The following is a 25629-nucleotide window of genomic DNA, read 5'->3' as shown; positions in this document are numbered from 1 at the left end:
CTGCCTAATTAACTATCGATCACCTACTAGAATTTGTAAAAATGAATTAACTTAAATTGATTAGAATTGGATTGTTATTTTGTATTTTATGTATTTAAATGCATATAGGACCAATTAATTTAACTTAATTTAATTAATTGAATTGATTATTATTTTGTATCTTGTGTATTTGAGTGCATACAGGACTAAGCATATTTAACCAATTATTTATTAACGTTAGCACTTTAAATTTTAGGAATTAGATTTTAGTATTGTGCTAAGTAAGACTTATTTATTTACTAATCAATTCGGAAAGATTGGTGAACTGGATAATTGGGAACTGAGGACAGGGGTGGGCTGGGGGTCTGTGCTGTGTATTCAAGTAGTCAGTTGAACTTTAATACAACCACCAAAGAATAGGCTTGGGATGTCCGGTCAGGGGATTCCAGTGCTCCTGGGGAGGGGAAGATATGACGGTGGGAATGGACAGAGATACGAGAGAAGGAGACAGAGACAAAACAGTGCTCGGCCCCCTTCTAGTCTACTTCCCATCCCAACGGTGACAAGTAGAGGGACCAAGAGAAATTGCCCGCGTCCGACACTGGTGTTATGCAACGCCAGGTCTATAAACAATAAGACCGAGACCATCAGGGACTTCCTGCTTCGGCAGGATGCTGACCTGGCTTGCGTGACCGAGACCTGGGTTCAAGAGGGAGAGACGACGGCACTCTCCCAGATGACTCCCCCAGGTTACTCGGTCTTCCACCAGTCGCGGATTAGCGGGCGGGGGGGGCGGGGGGGGCGATTTTCATACGGGAGGCTTACTCCTTCCGGGCCCTCCCGGCCCCAAAGATTGACGGTATTGAGTGTGTCGGCCTTGCGTGGGAAGTCGGGGAGAGGTTGGCGATCTGGCTGGTGTACCATCCGCCTAACGCACCAGCCAGCGCCTTACCATCCCTGATGGAGGCGGTGTCCGGCTGGGCGTTGGAGTACCCGGGGCTCGTAGTCCTGGGCGACTTCAATGTCCATGCCGATGACGCGGCTTCCATTCGGGCGATGGACCTAGTGTCTTCCATGGCGACACTGGGACTCTCCCAATTTGTCACGACTCCCACGCACCAGGCTGGGCACACATTAGATCTGATCTTTGCGGCTGGGATTAAAGTGAACGAAATCGCAACGGAGGCGATACCATGGTCGGATCACTTGGCCCTCAAGGCCCGTATGGAGACGCTACCTCAACCCTGTAAGGGCGGAGAGCCTATTTTGGCTCGCCCGCGGAGCCTGATGGACCCGGAACGGTTCCAAATGGCTCTTCGGGATCCTTGGCCCCCTTGCGATTCCCTTGATGCCCTGGTTGATGCCTGGCAAGATCGGCTATCTGGGGCAATCAACGAGATCGCACCCCGACGTCCTCTGCGCCCTCGTTCAAGGCTGGCTCCCTGGTATACCTCGGAGCTACGCCGGTTGAAACAAGGACTCCGACGACTAGAGAGGCAGTGGCGGCGCACTCGTGGCGAAGCGGCGAGAACATCCTACAGAACGTTTATGAGGTCGTATGAGATGGCAGTCAAGGCCGCGAAGAAGAAGTACTTCGCGGCCAAGATTGCGTCTGCAAACTCGCGCCCGGCGCAATTGTTTAAAATAATTGGACATTTAACTACGCTGCCCCAGGGCAGACCAAACGCTAGTGAATCAGAAATAGGCTGTGAGGCTTTTGCGAGATTTTTTGCAGACAAAATCACGTCACTCCGCCAAGACCTGCCCATCACCTTAGACACAGTACATGAGCCCGAGGCCCCACGCCTGTCTTCTGATTTAACTCTGGATCATTTCGACCCGCTCAGCCTGGAGGAAGTTGACGGAATCCTCTCCTCTGCGCGCCCTACAACTTGTGATTTGGACCCATGCCCCTCCTGGCTAATTAAATCCTGCCTGAGGGAGCTAGATTGTCCTCTACGGAACATCATAAATAGATCCCTCTCGGAGGGGCGTTTTCCATCATCTCTGAAAGAGGCTTTGGTCCGACCCCTCTTGAAAAAAAGTACAGCAGACCCGGCCGAATTGGCAAACTACCGACCGGTCTCCAATTTACCATTTTTAGGTAAAATAATAGAGAGGGCAGTGGCGTTGCAGTTGCAGAGCTTTCTGGATGACGCTTCCATCCTAGACCCTTGCCAGTCCGGCTTTCGCCCGGGCTATGGGACGGAGACAGTACTGGTCGCCCTGGTAGATGATCTCCAACGGCATCTGGATCGGGGTGGTGTGGCGGTGCTGATGCTGCTAGATCTGTCGGCCGCGTTCGACACGGTCGACCATCGGCTACTGACCTGCCGCCTCGCCGACATAGGGGTGAGGGGGTCTGCCTTACAGTGGCTCTCCTCCTTCCTCGAGGATCGGGGACAAAGGGTGGCTATTGGGGGCGAGCGGTCCCGGAGGCACACACTGGACTGTGGAGTGCCCCAGGGGGCAGTTCTCTCACCAATGTTATTCAATATCTACATGCGCCCTCTTGCCCAGATTGCCAGGGGATACGGACTTGGGTGCCATCAATACGCAGATGACACCCAACTCTATCTGCTGATGGACGGACGGCCTGACTGCGTCCCTGAGAATTTAGACCGGGCCTTGCAGGATATGGCAACTTGGTTGAGGAGGAGCGGGCTGAAATTGAATCCAGCGAAGACAGAAGTCCTTTGTCTGGGTCGGGGCGCTCGGGAAGGGGAAATACCTCTTCCGGTCTTCGACGGGGTGCCGCTGAAAGCGGCGCACCGGGTTAGGAGTCTGGGAGTTTTACTGGAGCCTTCATTATCAATGGAGGCCCAGATTGCAGCCACCGCCAAGTCAGCCTTTTTCCATCTAAGGCGGGCAAGGCAGTTGGCTCCCTTCCTAGAGCGCCAAGATCTGGCAACGGTACTTCATGCAACGGTCACCTCGAGACTGGATTACTGTAATGCCCTCTACATGGGGCTGCCTCTGTACCGAACCCGGAAGCTGCAGCTGGTGCAGAATGCGGCGGCTAGACTGTTGCTGGGGCTTCCTAAATGGGAGCACATACAGCCTGGACTGCGCGAGCTGCACTGGCTGCCAGTTACATACCGGGTTCGTTACAAAGTGCTGGTCATTACCTTTAAAGCCCTATATGGTCGAGGACCTGTCTACCTTAGGGACCGTCTCTCCCCATATGAACCCCAGAGAGCACTGAGGTCAGCCGGAAAAAACTTGTTGACTACTCCCGGACCGAGAGAGGTGAAGCTGCAATGTACCCGTAACCGGGCCTTCTCCTCTGTAGCCCCGAGCCTATGGAACCAACTTCCAGAGGAAATGCGGGCCCTGCGGGACCTTGAACAATTCCGCAGGGCCTGCAAGACCTTCCTCTTCCGACTAGCTTTCGCTGACGAAGGAAGAAATTGTTAATGATAACCGCCATCCTAAAGAACAGTATTAGCACTTTTATTAACTTAATTAACTAATTTTAAACCTAATCAGAATTTTAATGCTTAAATGTAATTTTGTGTTTTTTGCTTTTTGTATAATTGAAATTTGTATGATGTTGTTAGCCGCCCTGAGCCTGCCTCGGCGGGGAGGGCGGGATACAAATAAAATTATCTATCTATCTATCTATCTACAATACATATATATCAAGATGGCTAGATGTCACTTTCAGGATTCCACCTTACAAGCCAGTTGAAAGAGGACAGTTTTACAAGCCCTGCGGAACTGATTAAAGTCCCGCAGGGCTCGCACTTCCTCTGGTAGCTGATTCCACCAATGGGGAGCCATTATTGAGAAGGCCTGCTCCCTCATTGTTTTCAGTTTGGCCTCCCTTGGTCCAGGGATTTTTAGAAGATTTTGAGAATTAGATCTCAGTGCTCTCCGGGGAACATATAGAGAGAGGCGGTCCCTAAGGTAGGCAGGTCCTCGGCCATATAGGGCTTTAAAGGTGATAACCGGCACATTGTAACGAACTCGGAACACAATTGGCAGCCAGTGCAGCTCCCGCAGCCTAGGCTGTACATGTTCCCACCAAGGTAGTCCCACTAACAGCCCAGCCGCCGCATTCTACACTAGCTGCAGTTTCCGAGTTCGGCACAGGGGCAGCCCCATGTAGAGGGCATTACAGTAGTCCAATCTCGAGGTGACCGTTGCATGGATCACGGTTGCCAGGTCGCTACGTTCCAGGAAGGGGGCCAACTGCCTCACCCTCCTAAGATGAAAAAAGGCGGATTTAGCAGTGGCTGCTATCTGTGGCTCCATTGTCAAGGAAGGCTCCAGTAGCACTCCCAGGCTCTTCACCCTGCTCACTGATATCAGTGACGCACCGTCAAAGGCTGGTAGGGAGATCTCCCCTCCCAGCCCGCCGCGACCTACGCAAAGGACCTCTGTCTTCGCTGGATTCAGCTTCAGCCCACTCAGCTTAATCCAACCTGCCACGGCTTGCAACGCCCGGTCAAGATTTACAGGGGCATCGTCAGTCCGGCCGCCCATCAATAGATAGAGCGGGGTGTCATCAGCATACTGGTGGCAACCCAGCCCGTGCCTCCAGGCAATCTGGGCAAGGGGGCGCATGTACATGTTAAACAACATCGGGGACAGAACTGCCCCCTGAGGCAGCCCACAATTAAGTAGGTGTCTCTGGGACAGCTCTCCTCCAATCGCCACCTTTTGTCCCCGACCCTCAAGGAAGGAGGAAAGCCACTGTAAGGCTAGCCCCCAAATTCCTGCATCGGCGAGGCAGCAGGTCAGCAGCCGATGGTCGACCATATCGAACGCAGCCGATAGGTCTAACAAGAACCACAAGAAATCTTACAAGAACCACAAGATGCATGCCTTACTTCACTTCTCTCTCACCTAATGCTGATTTTGTCCTGTTATCACAGCTGTTTTCAATTCACCTATAGATCCCATGTCAGCTTGAATAGATTGATCTAACAATCTTTGCTTGACCAAGGATTTAGCCGTGTTGAACCCAAAAAATCAACTGAAAACCCAAGCTTGGCTACTATATTCAGAACAAAACTGCGCCAAGACCCATCCTTCATTTCCCTATATGCCAAGGTTAACAGTTCCGGTCTCATATGAAAAATAATCTTCAACCAAAAGTTGATAGTTATTTTATAAGCTAAAGTAGTTATCCGAGGTAGAGATAGTTCCAGTCTAGTCATTGGAGAAGGTGTTGAAGGGGGAACCGCAAGAAGCCTACGCATAAATTTATTCTGGGAAACTTCAAGAGGGTGGAGATTACCAGGGGCCCACACTGGCGCTCCATATAGCAGCTGCGGTAATAATTTCCTTTGATATATCTCAACAGTTGGGCAAACCAGGCATCCACCTCTTCTTCTATAAAATCTCAGTAGCCCCATCATCGCCTTTTCAATATTATGGTTAGCAGAATCAATATGAGGGGCCAGAGAGCCTGAGTGGTGGAACAGGACACCTAGGTATTTAAAAGAGGGAACCTGTTCAAGTGGTATCCCATCCATCTTCCAATTATAGTATTTAGGTCTCCGAGCAAAGACCATAATCTTGGTTTTATCATAATTTACGTGTAATAGGTTATCCTTGCAATACTGGCTAAAACGACCCAATAATCTTCTCAGCCCAATTTGGGTATGAGAAATTAAGAGGGTGTCATCTGCATATAGCAGAGTAGAAATGAATTTCTCACCAACTCTAATGGGAAAAAAGTGGGGACCTGCCAGGAAATCTACTATGTCATTCAAATATAAATTAAAAAGAAGGGGAGCCAAAATACACCCTTGGCGAATGCCTTTTGTTGTTTTAACTGGGCTGGACAATTGGCCATACGGACCAAATCGGATCCTCAGGCTTGTATTGGAGTACAGGCCTATTATCCGTGCAAGAAGCCTTGGGTCAATGTGCAATTTACTTAGCTTTACCCATAGGCAGGTTCTCGAGATCGAATCAAACGCCGCTTTAAGGTCAACAAATGCCACAAACAATTTTTTAAAGGGACGAGTTGTGTATTTGTTAATCAGGTGTTGTAGTAATAAACAATGGTCCAGGGAGGAATGACCCTGTCTGAATCCTGCTTGATATGGTGCTAACAATTCATTGTCAAAGACCCATGATTCCAGTTTGGATAAAAGATGTCTAGCATACAATTTTCCAGCAACATCTAACAAGCTTATCGGCCTATAATTTGCAGGGTTGGAGCGATCATCCTTCTTATAGATTGGGGCCACAATAGAGAAGGACCATTCCCTAGGAAATCTTCCAGTCTTGTCAATAGTAGCAAAGAGAGTGGCTAGTACAGGTGCCCACCAAGATTGAAAAACCTTAAACATATCTGGCGGGATGAAATTTTCACCTGGGGCTTTATTACTCCTCATAGAGGAGATAAGAGATTTAATTTCACACAAAGTTACAGGTGGCCACTCAGGCAAACCAGTTGTCAGGGAGGGGATACACAATATGTTATTGTGTTATCCTCGAGCTGGTCATTAAACAGGTTAACAAAATAATGCTCCCATTGTTGCTTGGAAATATAAGAATCTGAGTCGCACCGAGCCCTCCCTTCTAACTGGCCCTCTCCCTGCTGGCTCTGTTGAGAGCCCCAATTTAGTTCCTGCTTATACATATAAGAATGGGTCAATATTAGTTGATTCAAAGGAATTTGATAAAATAGAGAAGTCAGATGACAATATGCAAATCAGAGTGAGTATAATATTAAGTGTATTTCCTGGAACATGTCAGGCTTGTTTAACATTACACAACTGATTACCCCAAAAAATGATCTTTGGTTTTCAAAACTATCAAAAATCTTCTGCCAAATGAAATTATTTATTTAATTCAATTTTTAGCCCGCCCTTTCCATAGAACAGGCTCAGGGCAGGTTACATCATTGCATTTAATTAATTAAATACAATGTTAAAAAAAGGTATAGTATCAGAGAAACATCACTAGTTTCAATCTTTGAAATTTGATAACCATATTTTTAAAAGTATGAGGAAAGGCTATAATTAAATTCCAACACAGCGTAATGAAACAAAAGAACAGGATGCACAAATACACTTGACCTTTGCAACACAACACTGTCACAGGGTCACACCCATTCCTGATAAGGCAGCAAAAATTGTTGAAGATGATTCGTGTTGCCCTGACCTGGATAGCCCAGGCAAGCCTGATCTTGTAAGATCTCAGAAGCTAAGCAGGGTCAACTCTGGCAAGTACTTGGATGGGAGACCTCCTTGGAATACCAGGAGTCAGGAGGTCGGGGTAGGCCTCATTTAGCCACCTCTCTGAATATCCTCCAAGTTCTCAATAGGGGTCAGTCACCAGAGGTTACCATGACTTCCAGGTGAGCACACACACACACAATACCACATTTTTAAAAAAAATACACCTCCCCCCCCCAAAAAAAGATGTTTCATACTCACTGTTTTTATGGGGTAGTAGACTACAAAACTGCTGTAACTGCTCTGAACTTTAAATAAGTTCTCATATTTCATGCCACTGTGACCATTTTGTAAAACTAGATCTGTCAGGTCTACCCAAATCACAGATTTCACCCTGTTTATGTGCAAGAACTGTCTAAAACTACAGGGTTGCCTAAAGGGACAGTGATCTTGACAGTGGATTCCAACTCTGTTTGCAAAAGCAAGAATTTTCAAGGGAAGTAAAGAGGGTTATGCCATATTGCACACACATACTCAAACAAAGCCTGCTGCTGCTGCTAAACTTCATCCTAAAAGCAAATGTTCTGGAGGAAAAATCATCTTCATCCTACAGAAAGGCTGCAAAAGGATGACAGTGACAACTGGGAAGAGTTTCAGCAGGGAAAGGGCATTTTGGTGAGCCTGTCACAATCTTTCCACTACTGACTGAGGAACACACTTTCACCACATTCCTATGGAACACACAAAATTCTGCATAAAGGAACAATGCTACAATCCTACATATACAGATATATGCACATTATATAGCATTATACACACTTGCAATATATTTGCAAGCAACTATCTTGGCATGAGACATCCAGAAGTTTCTTGCCAAGGAATGATTTCTATGTAGGGTCTTGTATGAGGTGGAGCAAGCTCCTACCAGAAGGGTGCTTTTTGCCATTTACCCCTTGAAAAGATGAAAAACAGGTACCTCCATCCAGAGTCAGGAAGCATAACACACAACTCTTGTAAATGGGTCAGAAGGACTTCCTTTCCTGCTGAAACTCAATGCAAGAAAATTATTTTCTGCCTCTATAAAATAGTTTAGATTGCCAAATAAAGGGTTGATCTGTACTATAGTGGCATTTGTAATACATTGCATGGGTCACCAAGAAAACCAAGAATAAAGCAAACTTTATCCATAATGATTTCCTTTAAGCTAAAGAAGCATCATTTGTCAGACTTGAGCAAGATAAGTCACATTAATTGCTGTAACATTTGTAAGAATGAATTACTCACTCAAAAATATTTGACTAATTCCATTAAAACAAAAGAGAAGCCAAGAATTGCAGTCAACACAGAATTCAAGTCCTGAGAGAGAGTAGGCAATGAGAAAATCCAAAATAATAGTAATTTAATAAATCAAAGCACCACTTTTGGATATTATTTTGAGCACAAACCAAAAAACTTAAATACAGTACCCCTACAGTTTACAAATCATCAGCCTCAGAGGAATCTATTTAAAGTCTACTCATATATGGGTGTTGAAGAGTGTTTTTTAATCAGCACTTACACCAAACTACTGGCATTCTGTGGACTTGTATTTAACATTACACTTCCATAAACGTTCCACTCTTCCCAAGGTGATATGAACAAGCTGTTGTATGGTGTAAGGATTCCTAAAACCACTCAGTGTTTCACTATAAAAGACTTGTCCTTCTTTCTTACAAGAACCTTCAATTACAGTCGTGCAACAGGATGCTTCCCTAAGGAGCCAGCAGCAAAACCTGACAGCTTAGATTCTATTTAAATATTGGAGAAGTACTGTCAAACCTTCGGAGGTACATCGAAGAGGAAACACAAAATGGAGATAAAATCCACATTTTTTCTTCAAGGAGTGAGAATTAGAGGCTTAACTGAAGAAATCCCCCAAAGCGGAAACTACTATCGGACTCCAGACCACAAAACAGCTCGTAGCTTACTTCAGTTTCTTTATAACTATGGCTGTTTCTGGGCTTCCCTCAACCACCTTTCCCCTTGGACACAGAAGAACACATTGTCAGGAACTGGATGCCATTTCCCCAAAACCCAGTGTTCCTATTTTCTTCAAGTAACTGGCCTGTACAGACTACTTTAAAATACACATACATGAGCTATTCAAACTATCTGGGATGGAAGGGCAGCTCACTGGCAGAACTCATGCCATGTACACATAAAAGTCCCAGATTCAATCCCTTATCACTTCAGTTTGAAAAGATCCTGAAACAGGGCTGGGAAAGTCTTCCCCTGAGACCTTGGAGTGTCATTGCCAATTTGGTTGTATAGTACTGAGCTACATGGACCAGTGGTCTGAGTTAATAAATGATTGCTTTAAATGCCCAGCAACCTCACCATAGTTCCACTGTCTAAGTTGGTAAACGAACGCAAGATGATGGCTTATAACACTGCACTGGGATAAAAACCTTTGCATCTAATCCTATCCATCTTTCTTCCTGTGCACAGCAGACCTCAGAAGCAAACTGTTTAAGTACATTAAACACTGATTACTTAGAAATAGATTTCACTTAAATCAATGCCACATTTTCAAGTAGTATGTTTAGGATGGAGTGCCAGATGCAAGAATATGGCTCTGGCTTTAGTTGGCACTGTCACTTAGAACAAAGTAGCACAAGAGAGAATTATATACCATGTGAATACAGCAAAAAGTTTGTATATAAAATGTTAAAACATCTTAAATATGTTCCTTTTCCAAATCATACTTTAAAGTTTATTTTGCTATAGTTATAGTAAGTAATTTCCATATTTGAGAGCATTGGAGAAGTACTGTCAAATATTGGAGAAGTACTGTCAAACCTTCGGAGATATAAAACCTTTGTAGCAGTAAATAATTTCCATATTTTGAGAGCAGCATTACAAAAGGTAGGGCTGGATCCAGATTAAATTTTCCATTAATGGAAGGTGCTTCAGTCAGCAAAATAGAACTTCCCTGTCTCCCACTGCAATTCACTGAGCTTCCTGAAATGTGGCTCTTGGGGGTTAGAGGACCTACAAGAATGGTTAGAAAGGAGAGATGTGCAAAATAAGACAAACTGAAATTCACATGCTAATCTACATAATAAAATTTTTCCTGCAGGTCTTTAATTCAATGCTATTTTAGCTATTTTCTTTCAAGTGGTGATAATTGTTCTGTGTTTATTTTTGTACTACTTCTAGTACATTAACTTTATGAATTGAAGGCTTGGTTAGAGTCAAAAGAGGGCATATATACTTCCAAATAATATTCCAGCTTGCACACTTGGCTGGAAAACAGATATTTTCCTATAGAAATTAGTGTGTAAACTGTAAACTTCCAGAAGTATTATGATCTTATTAGATTGTATCAAGATTAAATTTTCCCCTAATGTAGGGGGAGATGTAATTTCCACTAGTTTTGCTTTCCTGTTGCAAATCTCTGATTTGCCAATCATGCCATTCTTGGCCCTGATGTGCCTCTCTGGCCTTCTCTTCTTTCCCTCATTCTATCTATAATAATACACTCTACGTGGGGCTTGTTCTTGAAGACAACTCAACTTAAATTGGTACAAAATGTACTCCACTCATGTGTGGTATCGTATAGTATGCTTGCGCATACTCCACTCTATGCTAACTTCATTGGCTGTCAGTTTGTCCCCATATTCATTTTTTTTTTAACTTCAAGAAGTTTTTGTTAGCTTTGGACAATTAGAAAGCAATTCTAAGTAGGTCATATCAGAATCCTACTGAAGTGTGTTCAATGAGGCTTATTTGCAGGAAATGTTTAAAGAACTGAACTGTCAGTGAAGATCTTTTGATTAAGGCTTCATCCAAATATTTTCTGATACACTTTCAATACTTTATTGTTGGGTTTTAAGTTATTTTGAAAAAGCTTGTCATATAGAAAATCAAGTTTTCCTGAACTACTTGAAAGCTAAGCAAGATCAGTACTTTGATGGGAAACCACTGAGGAACACTCTGGAAAGGAAGGCACTGACGAACCACTTCTGCTTCTCACTTGTCTTGAACGTCCCTTACTGGGTCACCATAAGTTAGTTGTGACTTGATGGCACAAACATACAGATATGGCCCCAAGGTAAAATTTACAGTTTTATTTTAAAACACAACACATCTTGCTCATGGTGATAAAGCTATGGAGCCACAGTACCTCTGTGTATGAGGCTGGGTCAATGTATCAGCTGAACGGGGCATAGCAGTGTTGAGTGTCAGTCCATAAAACCAAATTTCTTATTAGCAGAAAACTCAGCACAAATAGGGATTCTAACAACCACCACCCTCCTGCAGAACTAGAGCAAAACTTGAAGGGAACATTTAACATAAAGCATTTATGAATTCTGGAGGACTGAAATGCCTGCATACTGTTTTGCACCATAACTGTGACTGGATAAAAAGGGCTGGCCAAGTTCAATAGTAGTACAGTGAGAAAATTCTCCATACACAGAGGTACTGTAGTAATTAAAGGGTTGTATGATACATATATGTTATTGTTCATGTTTGAGGTGGTGCACAGGGCATACAGTGGCCGTGCCACTGTTTGGTTAATAGGAATCGTGAATGTGGTCCTCTAGGATCTGCAAAGTGAGTACCACTGATTTACATGACTACAAAGGTCCACAAAAATTGACCTTTGTAGACTTCCAACTAGTGACTTGCCAATGCCCAAACTATATCAAGTAACTCTCACTGGAATGTCTAATAACCATTCCAGTCAGAAAGGTGACAGTTCTAAGACAGATCCAACAGCTGAATCCCTTTACTGATACACCTGGACTTTCAAAGACCCAGTTCTATGCTTTCCACAATAGACAATAATGCACATATTAATGTATTGCATTGTGTAGGTGTTGTACTGTAGCTATACAAGTCAGCATTATAATCAGTATATGAACTACACAAAGTTCGTTCAGGGCACTTCAGCAATATCACCATGTACTGATTTCCCAACAGCTGATGGGAGAAGTATACATGTTTTCACATATTTATCTTTCCTCCAAGGAGTTCACGGCAGTATACATGCTTTCACTATAGATATACAAAGAAAGATATACATTAACACAGGACAAGGTCCACTTTTTCAGCAGATTTTTAAAGTAGCATATCAAACCAAGATAATGGCTTTGCCTGGGGAATGTATTTGTAATCTACTAAAATATAATTTATATATGGATTTGACAGATCAAGTAACTCTCTTTAAAACTCTCTGGATTCTTTAAAATCTTAACTCAGAAAGAAGCATATTCTCAACATAGGACAGTTTAAGGAAGCTAGATGTGCTTCAATTGATATCTGGAAGTTTTGTGAACACTAGTTCCACGTTAAAATGGGACAAGTATTAACGACTAATGATTTTGTCTGGAATCTGGATTAACTATAAATCATAAACAAAATCAAATCCTGTCTGTGCTACAGAGATTCATAACGAAACTTCCAAATTGTCTTCTGCTTGTTACCACACCATTTGAAACAAAAAAGCATTTGTGCATTGAGGAATCCCTGAACATTTGCCATGCAAAGCCAGTGTGTTTCAGAGGACTGTGGGGTGGGGCACGAACTCTGCGCATTCACAGCAAGGACTGTTCAGTCTCACTGAACTGAGTAACCTAAAATATATCCAAGACACCCCACAACTGCACAGTGAAAAAGAAAACCAGCAGTTATAAGTAATCTGTCTTTCAGAACCTGTTACTACTGATCCTCTTTATGAAAAACCTATATACAGTCTGAAAATCACTACATGTGCAAGAAGAATGACCAACATACATATTCTGCGCATGTGATATAACAGGGGTGGCCAAACTTCCTTAACGTAAAAGCCACATAGAATAAACATCAGATGTTTGAGAGCCATAAGACATGAACGTGGCCAGACTTGCTCTGGCCCACCAGCAATTGCAATGCCAACCACGCCCCCATTCAATTCAATGTGCAATTATATATTATTACACACAGGGCTTTTTTTGTAGCAGGAACTCCTTTGCACAATAGGCCACACACCCCTGATGTAGCCAATCCTCCAAGAGCTTGCAGCGCTCTTAGTACAGTGGCCTAATATGCAAAGGAGTTCCTGCTACAAAAAAGCCCTGATTACACATGAGAGAGAGAGCGCATAAGGCAAGAATAAAAGCAGCCATGAGCTGCCAGCACATCTTATTTGTTTCAGTTTTTAACTTATTTTTGATGGTAATAAACTGAACTACTAGATAACTAGAAATGTCTATTTCCTGAATTTTTTCTTGAAAATTAAACACTTTGGCAAGCATTCTCTAGCTCCCTGAATTAGAAAAAAATGGGCAGAAGGGAGGTAGGAGAGGAAGGAAGGAGATGGGGAAGGTTGGAAAAAAACAATTTTAACTTTAAATGCAGTCTCCAAGCCACTGGCTGGCTTTGCTTGGAGAAGGGATTTAAAGAGACAAATGTCTTCTATAAGTCAGCTGATGGGGGTGAGGCTCTTTCTCAATATGTGAGAAAGAGCCACGTGTAGCTCCCTAGCCACAGTTCGGCCACCCATGTAATATAACCCAGTCAATGCATAAAAACAAATAAAAGTAAATCTACCTATTATTCTACACTCCACAAATCATAATATAATTTGGTACACAGGAATGCATACTTGAATCAATCATCTTTCCTTTTGTTTCTCTGGATTAAGCTGCAGAAATCATCACATTTTGGATACTAAAAGCAGTGCATTTTTAAAACAGAAAATTACCATAACATAGTTTACAAAAAGGATCAGCACATTACCAATGCCATTTAGCAATACTTCCATGAACATTTACTGTTGTTTGTTTTGGCAAACAGTGATGACATTCCAGTAGGATGGATCAAAATTATACACTGGTTTCTCAAAAATAATGAGAAACAAGAGTAGGAAGAACTACAGCAGCAAATAGTGAAAATATCCAAGTGTGAATGAATGTTTTCTTATCAATGGTTCTAAACTTCAGAAGTCCCTTCTCATCCTAAATGCACCATGATTATATGGACTACAGTTCTAATCACCAACCTACTGCAATATTTTAAAATAGTTCAGGCACCTTAAAAACACAATACAATTTATGAGGGTAGCTGGCCTATGGACTCCACAAAGGAGTAGTAGCCATGTGAGTCTGTCATAGAAAAATAAACAGAAGTCTAGTTAGTGGTGCCTTAAAAACTGACATTTATTTCAATATATGAGTCACAGCCCATTTTGTCAGAGAGATATGCAACTCTGGCCTTGGGTGACATGACCAGCCATTATCATCTAGGTGCAGCTTGCAGTCTGCTCAGAAAAGCCTTTCTACTTCTGTGACTAACATGTGCTTCCCACATATAGTTACCTCAACCAGGAAAATGGTTTTGCTGGGTTTGAAGTGTGAAGCAGCAACAACAAGTAAAGATATGATAGGTAAACAATTGGCCAAATTTCCCAGTGTCTGATCTGAATAGTCCAGGCTAGCCTAATCTTGTCGGAAGCTAAGCAAGGTTGGCCTTGGTTAGTATACTTGGATGGGAGACCACCAAGGAAGTCTAGGGTGCTAATCACAGACAGACAATGGCAAACCACCTCTGAAGGTTTCATGCCTTGAACACCCTAACAGATGCAACTTTACAGTGAGGAGGAAAGTAAGCCATAAAAAGGAAAGTCGAGCTTGGACCAATAGAAGCCTTGCACTCTGTATAGAGTCTCAGCTTCTTATTGTTTTGTACTGTGGTACAGAAAGAGTTCAAGTCCTTTGGTGCTTAAGGCAGAAAACCCTAATGGTGCATCCTATGGCAGCCAAAATATTGATATGATAATAATTTGCTGCCTTTTATTAGTTACCATGCATTTCAATTCACTCTCATGAATGAACAAAACAATAAAATATGGCCTGATATAATAAATAGATCATCCTGAAATACTGCCTTTAGCATGCCCATAGATTGCTTGGCTTTTATATATTTCTGTACACTTTGTAGCTCTTAAAATTAATACAATTGACATCTGTGAAGAATACATATGAAGTTCAGGCTCTCATAGATTGATACTCCATACAAAAGGCTATTCCCAGTCTACATTCAGCACACTGCTTCAACACAAGCAGCAGCTGGAATTCTCTTATTAACTCAGGATTACATCATTAAACAAAACTCTGACAGCCGGCATAACTGATAAAGCTGCCAGCAGAGTCAAGATAAAGAGGATATTTGCTAAAGCCATGAATAGTAGATTGCTAGGGGGAGAATTATTTCTGCAAACCCTTCTCTCTCTTGAGCCTATCTTTTACAACTTGGCATGATGCAGTACTTCATCAAGGCAGAAATATGTTATTTATGATGTATAGCTGTTATTACCAGTTTTTACTTGAAGCTTAAGGCTCTCAATGTATCAGCAATTCTACAGATATAATAAATTCATAGTTCCAAATCTTTGTATATGCCATTTCTTATTAACAGAGACAAGAGTGAATTTGTAGAACATACTGAATTTTCTCAAATGCAAGATTAATCCCTGCAAATAAATAAATAAAAGAGGGGTTCATCTTACATTCACCTACAAGCTATATCCAGTAATTATATCCAGTAATTATTTTTGTTTGTATATAACTTTTGAGGAGGGCATCATCCTTTTGAGACAGCATGTCTGGAGTACAATTGGAGTATAACTCATTAAAACATTTAAGTTTGCTGTGCACACCAGCCACTATATGGCTGTAATCAGACTGCTTCATCAAATTGCATCTCAGCACATCCATAACTAAATGATATGAGAAATGTTTTTAAAAGAAGCTTACAACCTTAGAAATTAAGTTTATTCTAAATACTTAAGTGAAATGTTATTCCTTTCAAAGAAGCACAAGTAAATGGAAACACAACACAAAAAAGCCAAATGTAGATTATTTGCAGCCCCATGTATCACTTCAAACTTTCTATACAGATCACAGACCTATCTAAAGAAAGAACCACTCATCTCTTTTCCTGTTGATGTTAAAACAGGAATTGTATATCTAACCTCACATACAGCAATTAGCATTCCTGTTACTTTTTTTTTTTTAATTTAAGAGTCACACACTGCATGTCACTTTCGAATTCATTTCAAGAATGATTTCTTCTAACTGCACGGTGTCGTTTAGCAAAAATTAAACCATAAAATATTTCTGGACTGCATATAGGAAGATTTATATAAACAGGGCATGCTGGGAAAAAAACAATCTAAGCTTGACCCGATTACCATTAACATCGACCTAGAGTATTTATAAATAACTCCATGTGTGTAAATCTTTATTCTTTCAAGTCAACAACATAGGCAGCAGGCTAGCGGAAGCAGGGGTGGGGGGTGGAGAGCTTTGGTCACAACAACGGCTTTGGCTCCATCTCAAGAGCTGGCAACGCAACTCCTTTTACCTGTGCAGCATTGTCCTCGCCCCCACCTCTCTCTCTCCCCCGACCGCTTACACAACTGCTGAGCCCCTCCCCCGCCCCGCCATGCAAGGGGTGGGATGTCACCACGATCTCTTTCTACCTGCCACCATACTCTCCTTCCCTCCCTACAACAAAATACAGGTTAATATTCGGAGAAGCAACCAGGCTTGCAATTCAACGCATGCAGCCCGCCCCCCCCCCCCGCCTCCTGCAAGCAATTCAAGTGAAAACGGGAGGGAAAGAGTTCCAAGGCTCACCCGCCATCTCCCCATCTAATCTCCCATTCTACCATCTCTCCCAGCCGATCGCCTTATGGAGTCACAAATCTCCTAACCCATAATGCTCCACACAGAATAGAGGGGAGGGGGTGATGATGATTAAAGAGCTAAGGCAGAGACCCCCACCCCGCGACACAAACACATAATACACCCCTCTTCTTCTTCTGCCCCACGCACAGTCCTCATGCGTGCCCCATTTGGCACACGCAAGAGCCCCCTCCTCCCTCCCTGAGCCTCAGAGGCGGCTTATCGCTGCCCAGTGCCCACCACCATGCCAGCCCGAGGCACGGCCCAACCCGGGCCAGAAAGCCAGCCAGCCCTCCCTCCCGGCAAATCATGGCACCTCTGCGCAGCCCAACACTAGCAGCGACAGATCACTCCCTCCCTCCCTCCCCGCCAAAGGACCATATCCCCGGCCAGTGGCGAGAGGGGAACAACGGGGAGGAGGAGGAGGAGGAGGGCGGCTCTTCTCTGCGCCGCCGCCAGCCCACCCGCCTGTCCTACCGACCGCGTCGCCTAATTTCCCTCCACACTCACCTCGTCGCCGGGCCACCGCGCTAAGGTGAGACGAAAACGACGCGGGCTGAGGGGAGAGGAGGGGAAGAAAGAGAACAGCCAAAATAATAATGGATAGTGAGAATCAATGAAGCCGCTGAGGAAATCCAGTCGTCGCCTCGCCGGCCCCGTCGTCGCCCGCTCCCTTCACAGGCGTGTGCGCGCGCATCCCCCCCCTCCCGTCCGAACTGATGCTCTACGGTAGATAGTACTAGTGACGGTTGCCAGTGGCCGAGGAGGAGGGGGGAAAGGCCTCGGGTCTGACTCTCTCTCTCTCTCTCTCTCAAATCCCCCTCTCCCCCACCCCCATCTTTCCAATCCACCCGCCCCATAACATAGTAGTAAGTTTCTATTGGTCGATTGAGAAGGAGGAGGAGCCGCGGCCGAGCGGTTTAACCATTAGCTAAGCGGGGAAAGAGGGAAGGGGGGAAAGAGGCAGTTGGTGAGAGGGGTGGCGCGCGCGCGGCACGCGAAAAGGGGAGAGGAGGAAGGGGGCCTCGAAGGCAGCAGGAAAGGCGAGATAAAAAGCGCGCGCGCACGAGAGGACTGAAGGGGGGAGGGCGAGCGCGCGCGCGCACGCAGAGAAGAGGGCTTCTGGTTGAGGCGAGACCTTAAAACCCGCCATCTGGGTCAGGGAAGGGAGGGAGAGGGAAGCCAGTTTATGTAAATCATGTTAGGTTCAACGAAAGGAAGGTTTTCTTTCTCCCCCTCCTGTCAAGCTGGGGGGGGGGGGAGTGTCATTATTTCCTGTCACAGCACTCTTCTATAACACAAAAATAATGTAATACAGTTTAAGCACCAGATTACCAGAAATAAAGAGATGCACTGCCCATTACGTCTACCACATTGGCTACCTACATATGTATTTAGTGCATTTTTTAGTCAACCCCTCCTCATAGGACCTCAAGGTGGAGTACTTCTGTCATCTGCTGTATCCTCACAACAATCCTGTGAAGTAGGGTTAAACCAGGAGAATGGCTGGCCCACAGTCACCCAGTGGACTTTCAGGGAAAACTGGGATTTCTAACCTGGATCTCCCAGATATGTCTGTCAGACACGAACTACTACCGGTATCTCTGTCTTAGCATAGCTCACCTTTCCTTGCTGTTTACGTTCAGTATCTGGCATTCAGAGGTAAGCTGTTTAGCTACCAGAGGTTATTCTGTTTAGCTTCCACAGCTAATAGAATCCTTCATTGGGCTGAATCCACATATTGCTGGCTATTGTTGTTTAAGTGATCATTTGTAAATGGACTCTCTCATCCACGCCAGCAAAATACAAATGACTATCACACAATATGCAATAACGTGGATGCAGCCTTCCATGCATTTAGATAATCCCCCTTTTAAAGCTACCTAAGTCAGCAGTGCCCTGACCTGGACTGCCCAGGCTAGCCTGATCTCATCAGATCACAGAAGCTGAGCAGAGTCGGCCCTTGTTTGTAATTGGAAGGGAGACCACCAAGGAATACCAGGATCACTAATCAGAGGCGACCAAATCACCTTTATTGGTCTCTTGCCTGGAAAGGGGGAGGGGCCACCGTAAATTGGCTGCCTGTGACTTGACAGCACTTTCTACCACCAAGCTAGTAGTTTACAAAAATCCATGATGAAATACTGGGTGAACCAATGTTTTTCTTTCATCTTTCCTGTCCACAAACTTCATTGGGTACCCCTGAGTGCTTCCAGAATAAGAAAACAAGGAGGTCTATTTACATGTGAACGTGTGAAGCTGCCTTATACTGAATCAGACCCTTGGTCCATCAAAGTCAGTATTGTCTTCTCAGACTGGCAGCGGCTCTCCAGGGTCTCAAGCTGAGGTTTTTCACACCTATTTGCCTGGACCCTTTTTTGGAGATGCCGGGGATTGAACCTGGGACCTTCTGCTTCCCAAGCAGATGCTCTACCACTGAGCCACCGTCCCTCCATATTTATTTCCTCCCCATCTTAAATAATTTTCATAAGCCTCTGCAGCCTGAGCTACTGGCTGTCATACTCTCTGATGGCTGCAAGGAAAACACATTTTGCAAGTTTCATAACTAGCCACTGTGTGAAAAAGTGCCTTCTTTTTGCCTTCTCTTTACTTTGGGCCCAACAGATTTCATTGCTGAGGTAGCTGCTTACAGATATGACGCTTGGATGGCTATATTCAAGCTAGCACTATTCCTCTTCCTCCCACTTTAAAAAGAAACCACAGGGCCAGACTACTTAACACATTTCCCCACAAAGAACAGTAGCTTGGTGGGTGGGCAGATAGGCAGCTCCAGCAGCATCCCTCACTTTTTTCAGCATCATCACCATTTTTATAGGTGTGGGTTTTTTCTCCCTTAAATGCATGCAGTGATCTCCATGCAGACACTCTAAGCACTGACATTTTCACCCACTGCTTGTAAACCTTTGGCCCAGGCAGCAAGTCACTCTTCCCTTAATGCTCACATAAAAGTTGAATCCAGCTCTTTCAATAGCAGGGGAAATTTTGGCTGAAATTGAAAGGACTTTCCTAATCATTACTGAGGGTGTTTTTCAATGCTGGCAGCACACACACACCCCTTGTTAATTTGGTTCAATACTAACTCAGTGCAATAGGTACAGACAATAAGTCACCATAGTTCTAAAGTAGTAATCAGAACCCTCTATCTGTGGTTAGCCCTTATTCCCATTAGCCTTCTCCTGCCCCCCATCTCTCCAGCTTCATTCCCTATTCCCCCAATCACTAAAGACCCCCCTTTCCAACGTCAACCACTTGTTTTCCTAGCTTCAGAGAAGCAAGTCTGGTTCTACCAGCCCCAACATCTTAACAATGAATTGGGAGACAAGGAAGGGGGAGGGATGTTCTCCCATCTACCTGGGCCAGCTTTCTTTCTCCAAACCTGGCCTTTTCCAAACCCAACAGGCCACAGCTGCTAGTCTAGTCAATAATGCTAATTCCCAAATGGAATAGGGGGAGGAATTGCTCCCACAGCAGTAGAGCTTGAGTAAAGGGGAGCAGTAAATCACTGAAAATGTAATTAATTTGACAGGTGAACCCTACATGACATTACTTAAAAGGAAGAGTGGAGATTAGACCTAGATTAGAGATAGCTTGCGCACTTGGATAACAATAGAAAACAATCTTTCCTTTTAATTCAACCGGAATTGTTCCCTGCTCATCCCCCTCAAAGTGGGAGGTGTGTTTAGAGATAGATGATAGATAGACAGATAGATAGATAGCTTTTTTTGAGCAGGAATACACAGGAATGCAGTAGTTCTGACTGGCTTGGTGCCAGGGGTGTGGCCTAATATGAAAATGAGTTCCTCCTGGGCTTTTTCTACAAAAAAAGCCCCCCTCTCCCTCCCTCTCTCTCTGTGTAGTGAGAGAGAGAGAGCGCACATGGAGAGGGAAAATAGCACGGTATAGCCCAATTGCATCAGATCTCAGAAGCTAAGCAAGGTTGGATAGGAGATCACCAAGGAAGGTTGGATAGGAGATCACTAAGGAAGACTGCAGAGGAAGACAATAGCAAACCATCTCTGCTTCTCACTTGCCTAGAAAGCCCCTTGCTGGGATCGCCATAAGTCAGTTGCAACTTGATGGCATGTGCAGATATATATTGCATACACCTGCTTAACCCAGACTTGCAAAGGGAAGGAGCAGTAAGGTGGGATCTTTGAAGCAGGCAAGAAAGTACTCCCATAGAATATTTAAATCTAGATGGATAGCCATGTTAATCTGAAGCAGCAAAATAAAACAGCAATCCAGTGGTACCTTAAAAACTAACAACATTTATTCCAACATACTCTTTCATAGTGTATTCAAGGCAAATTATATTCTAGCTTCTTAATTCAGATGTTACAACTATATACAATAGCACACAGTATACAACTGTATACAATGGTCATCTTAAACTCACTGGATACTCACTACAGAAAAGGACATTTTAACCCTGAATTGATTTAGTTAGTAGAATTTTACCCTCCCCCTTCCCTCCAAGGAGTATGGGGCAGCATCAGAAATTTATATTTAAGGCATGTCAAAAAGTGTGTATTCTTTTAAAATGCAAGGGCATTTGGTGAATTTGCTTAGCATACCTGTTGATAAGCCAAGAGCTGCTTGCCTCAGTCATTCAGGGCTACAGCCTTGTATGCAGCAGTTCAAAGCACAAAAGCATGCAAGGATATCCTTTTCTTAGTCTAACATGCAGGGTTGCAAGAATTCATATGCCCAGTGTCAAATCTTCTTTATAGCATTGCTAACTATTAAACCAGAATTTGCAGACTTTTGGCCTAGGCGCCCCAGCACCTATAACTTAATACTCATGGAAACTTAAAATTCATCTCCTGTAAAAGCAAGGCTGTTTTGCTTAAGTGGGAAAAACTGGCAAATGTCCAAAGCTTTTTAGGATAGGTGCAATAATCTCCATCACTATTATTTTATGTCTCACTTTTTTCCACAGTGGGGGTCCAAAGTGGCTTATATAATTCTCTCCTCCTCCTCCCTCCTCCATTGTATCCTCACATCAACCCTGTGAGGTGGGTTAGGACTGAGTGTGTGACCAGCCCAAAGTCAGCCAGTGAGCTCCCACAGCAGAGCAGGGATTCAAATCTGGATCTTCTAGATCTTAGTCTGACACTTTTACCACTACACCACGCTGGCTCTCATGGTGTGGTGTGTGTGGATCTGCTTTTTCGTGCTGATTCTCAACTAATTCTCAGAAGCTAATCAGGGTTAGTTCTGGCTAGTATTTGGATGGGAGACCACCAAGGAAGTCCAGGGTCACTATCAGTGTCAATCCACCTCTGAAGATCTCTTGCCTCGAAAACCCCACCAAGGGTAGCCATAAGTCAGCTGTAACTTAACAGCACTTTACAACACTACTGCACCACTGCAGATGAAGGAAACCACATTTTAGAATTACAACCTGCCACAAGAAGACCAATGCAGCAAGCAAAGAAGGGTGCAGGCTAGAATCTTTCCCCCCGCACTGCTGTTTTTCTACTTCTGTAGAAATTTTTATGCACAGAAATGTTCAGAGTTGGAATCCCCTATCTCAGGGGTGGGCAACGGTAGCTCTCCAGATGTTTTTTGCCTACAACTCCCATCAGCCCCAGCCATTGGCTATGCTGGCTGGGGCTGATGGGAGTTGTAGGCAAAAACATCTGCAGAGCTACCATTGGCCACCCCACCCTACCTGAAGATGTGCACTCTATTCTACAACCTGCAAGTGTGAACCATGACTGAAGCCACTGTGAGTTCACAGCCCAGGTAACAATAAAAGCAAGGATTTTGTGATTCACAGTTCAATTGCTTAGTCTTTAACTGTTGGATATTGTAACTCTGCATGCAAGAGGAACTGGAAGGGAAAGGATTAAGAGAATTCTCTCACAAGCATACACTTGGCAGTTGGCCCCCCATCTTCTCATCAGTTAGATGCTAGGCCTCTTTGCTCCTTGATTGCCTTCTGTTTTTTCTTATACAGAATCTCTCCTCTTCTCTCTCTTACCTGGGCTTGGAGCTGTAGCAAGTGAACCTTTTTGAAGTTAATCTGTTAATTGGCCCTTGGGCATATTTACAGTTTACACCAAGGAGTTTTGTTCTTAGCTCCTCATCGTGTTTTCTACTACTGGGTTTACAGATTTTAATGTACATGTTGTGTACATGTGGCGCAGAGTGGTAAAGCTGCAGTACTGCAGTCTGAACTCTCTGCTCAGTCACGATCTGAGTGCAATCCCAGCGGAAGCTAGTTAAGGTAGCCGGCTCAGGTTGACTCAGCCTTCCAACCTTCTGAGGTCGGTAAAATGAGTACCCAGCTTGCTGGGGGGAAAGTGTAGATCAGGGGTGGCCAATGGAAGCTCTCCAGATGTTTTTTTTTGCCTACAACTCCCATCAGCCTTAGCCAGCATGGCCAATGGCTGGGGCTGATGGGAATTGTAGGCAAAAAACATCTGGAGAGCTACCATTGGCCACCCCTGGTGTAGATGGCTGGGGAAGGCAATGGCAAACCACCCTGTAAAAGAGTCTGTCATGAAAGCGTCGTGATGCGATGTCACCCCAGAGTCGGAAACGATTGGTGCTTGCACAGGGGACCTTTCCTTTCCTTGTGATCACCGTGAATCCACTTTTGGGAGGGGCTGGGATAGAAATCTCAACACATAAGTAAATAAATATACCTACTTGAATATGGTGGGCATTTTGTTATTCTGTGGCCTCCCTGCTGCAGAGGCCTCGAAGAAATAACTCTGTCGACCCATTTATCTTATACCAGCTGGGGGATATATGGAAGAAGTGGAGGCAACTGATACCACCAACTGCAGAATTGGAGTTTGCTTTTAGACTATTGTTTTTAGATTGTATATTGTTTTATTATATGTATCTGATTTTAACCTTGTATTATTGACTGTTGTTACCTGCTCAGAGCCCATTCAGGGAAGAGTGGGCTATAAATCAAAAATAAGAAATAAATAAAATATGTCATGTAAGATGTTTCTATTCTTGTAAGTAAAATTTCTTTCTCTTGTTGCCAGTGGAGTCATGTCGTCTTTGTAATTTGTTTGAACAGTATCTTCTCTTAACTGGGAAATATGGAGGATCAGGGACACTGAAGATAGCTTCAGTGCTTCCAAGGCAATTGATTTTTATACATTCAACCCAATATAAACTACACCAGCTCTCTACGCCCCACAGCTACTCTATATTTAAAAGGTTGTCCTCACAAGTTTGATCACCTACAATATTACAGACTCACACTGCATACACTCTAACAGTAACTTTTGATATGCCAACCTCTCTTTACAAAAAGATTCAAGCACCCTACAGATCAAAGTCAAGTCCAATCACAGCTCCTTATTGAATGTAGCTGTGTTATTCACACACTAACACAGACATCATAGCTTCTAGCAGTACTTTCGGCAGTCTGTTAAAGTATACTGGCTTACAGTGTAACTAGAGAAGCTGTTCTGCTCCCACAAGGATTCACTGCAATAAGCAATTTATCCATGATGACAGAATAAATTGTATATGGGTTGCAATACAAGTATATCAGTCAGGGTCACTGTCAGCATCTAGTAAGACTTTGGCTTCTACTGAATTAACAGTCTAGTCCATGAATACTATATATTAATGTTCTCAAAGCGAGACGAGATGGGCAGTTTTACGAGACTCATCTTCTTCCGTGTTCAAAAAGCACAAGTCATTCAGCACAAGAAGGACAGTGTTTAAAAACTATGAGATTTAAAACATTTCTGAGCAAGTCTGTGACTTTTGTTTCTGAAGCATCAGTATATGCTTTGTACCTTGTTCTCCTCTACAAATGTTTTTTTTGAGACAGAGATATTTCCATATTATTCTGCTTTTAAAAACATATGGTTTGAACAAAATTATCCCTAGAATGGAAAGAGACAGAAAGAGGAAAGGAAGGTGTCTTATAACTCTACCCTGGAAGATAGTTTCAGGTGGGTAGGCATGGTATGCAGAGGAAGAACAAGATTTGATTGCCACAGCAATTTAAAGGCCAACAAGATTTTAGGATATAAGATATTTGATGAAGAGAGCTTTGGCTGTAGAAATACCCTAAGAATTTTGTTGGGCTTTAAGGTGCTACTGGAATAAAATCTTACTCTTCTAACGTAGTAAAATATCTGAAAGGGAGGGGGAAACACATGAACATACAAGGGGAAGGAGAATGGGATTGTGGTGGCTCCACTGATGGACCTCCTGATGGCATCTAGTTTTTTTGGTCACTGTGTGACACAGAGTGTTGGACTGGATGGGCCATTGGCCTGACCCAACATGGTTTCTTTTATGTTCTTATGTTCTCTTAAGGTTCCCTTTCAACCTATGTGCATTGTTAGACTGCTTATGCACAAACTACTCTCCCTACATGATAAATGAAAATCAAGTGGAGAAAGAGCTGTACTTGCATACTTATACACACAACATTGTACACAATACTTATACAGCACAGCATTTCCACAGGTACAAAGACTTCTTGCCTGAAGATCATGACCTTTCCCCTCCTGCAGCAGCCTGAAAAGCCACCCTGGTCCTGCTGCTAGATAGAGAGGGGACATGCTCAAGAGTAAGATTTCAGGTGCAATTTAGGTTGTTATATGAGAAGAGAGCAGATAAACTCTCACACTCCACTGGCAGAAGTCCTTGTGACTGCAGAAATGCTGGTATTCAGAGTTCCAGTTAACAAGCATAAATTGGGGTGGAGCCTGCTTCCACAACCCCAGTCCCAGCCACACACACGTACAAACAATCCTCTCTAAGAACATATTTCAAAAACTGGAATATAT

At 43.7% G+C, this 25629-nt stretch overlaps 1 protein-coding gene across 1 annotated transcript in view; it reads right to left on the bottom strand.

Annotated features, from left to right (window-relative positions):
- EPB41 (erythrocyte membrane protein band 4.1) overlaps positions 1-16878 on the bottom strand; it is a 103338-nt gene extending 86460 nt beyond the window's left edge. Inside the window, exon 1 of the mRNA XM_060258514.1 lies at positions 16781-16878. Within this exon, the coding sequence (XP_060114497.1) occupies positions 16781-16815 (35 nt within the window). The 5' untranslated portion in view covers positions 16816-16878. The remainder of the gene's footprint in view (positions 1-16780) is intronic.
- Between the last annotated feature and the right edge of the window lie 8751 nt (positions 16879-25629).

This window comes from Heteronotia binoei, chromosome 17 (assembly GCF_032191835.1).
Source record: "Heteronotia binoei isolate CCM8104 ecotype False Entrance Well chromosome 17, APGP_CSIRO_Hbin_v1, whole genome shotgun sequence".
NCBI classification, from domain to species: domain Eukaryota; kingdom Metazoa; phylum Chordata; class Lepidosauria; order Squamata; family Gekkonidae; genus Heteronotia; species Heteronotia binoei.
This window is presented reverse-complemented; position numbering and strand designations above follow the sequence as displayed.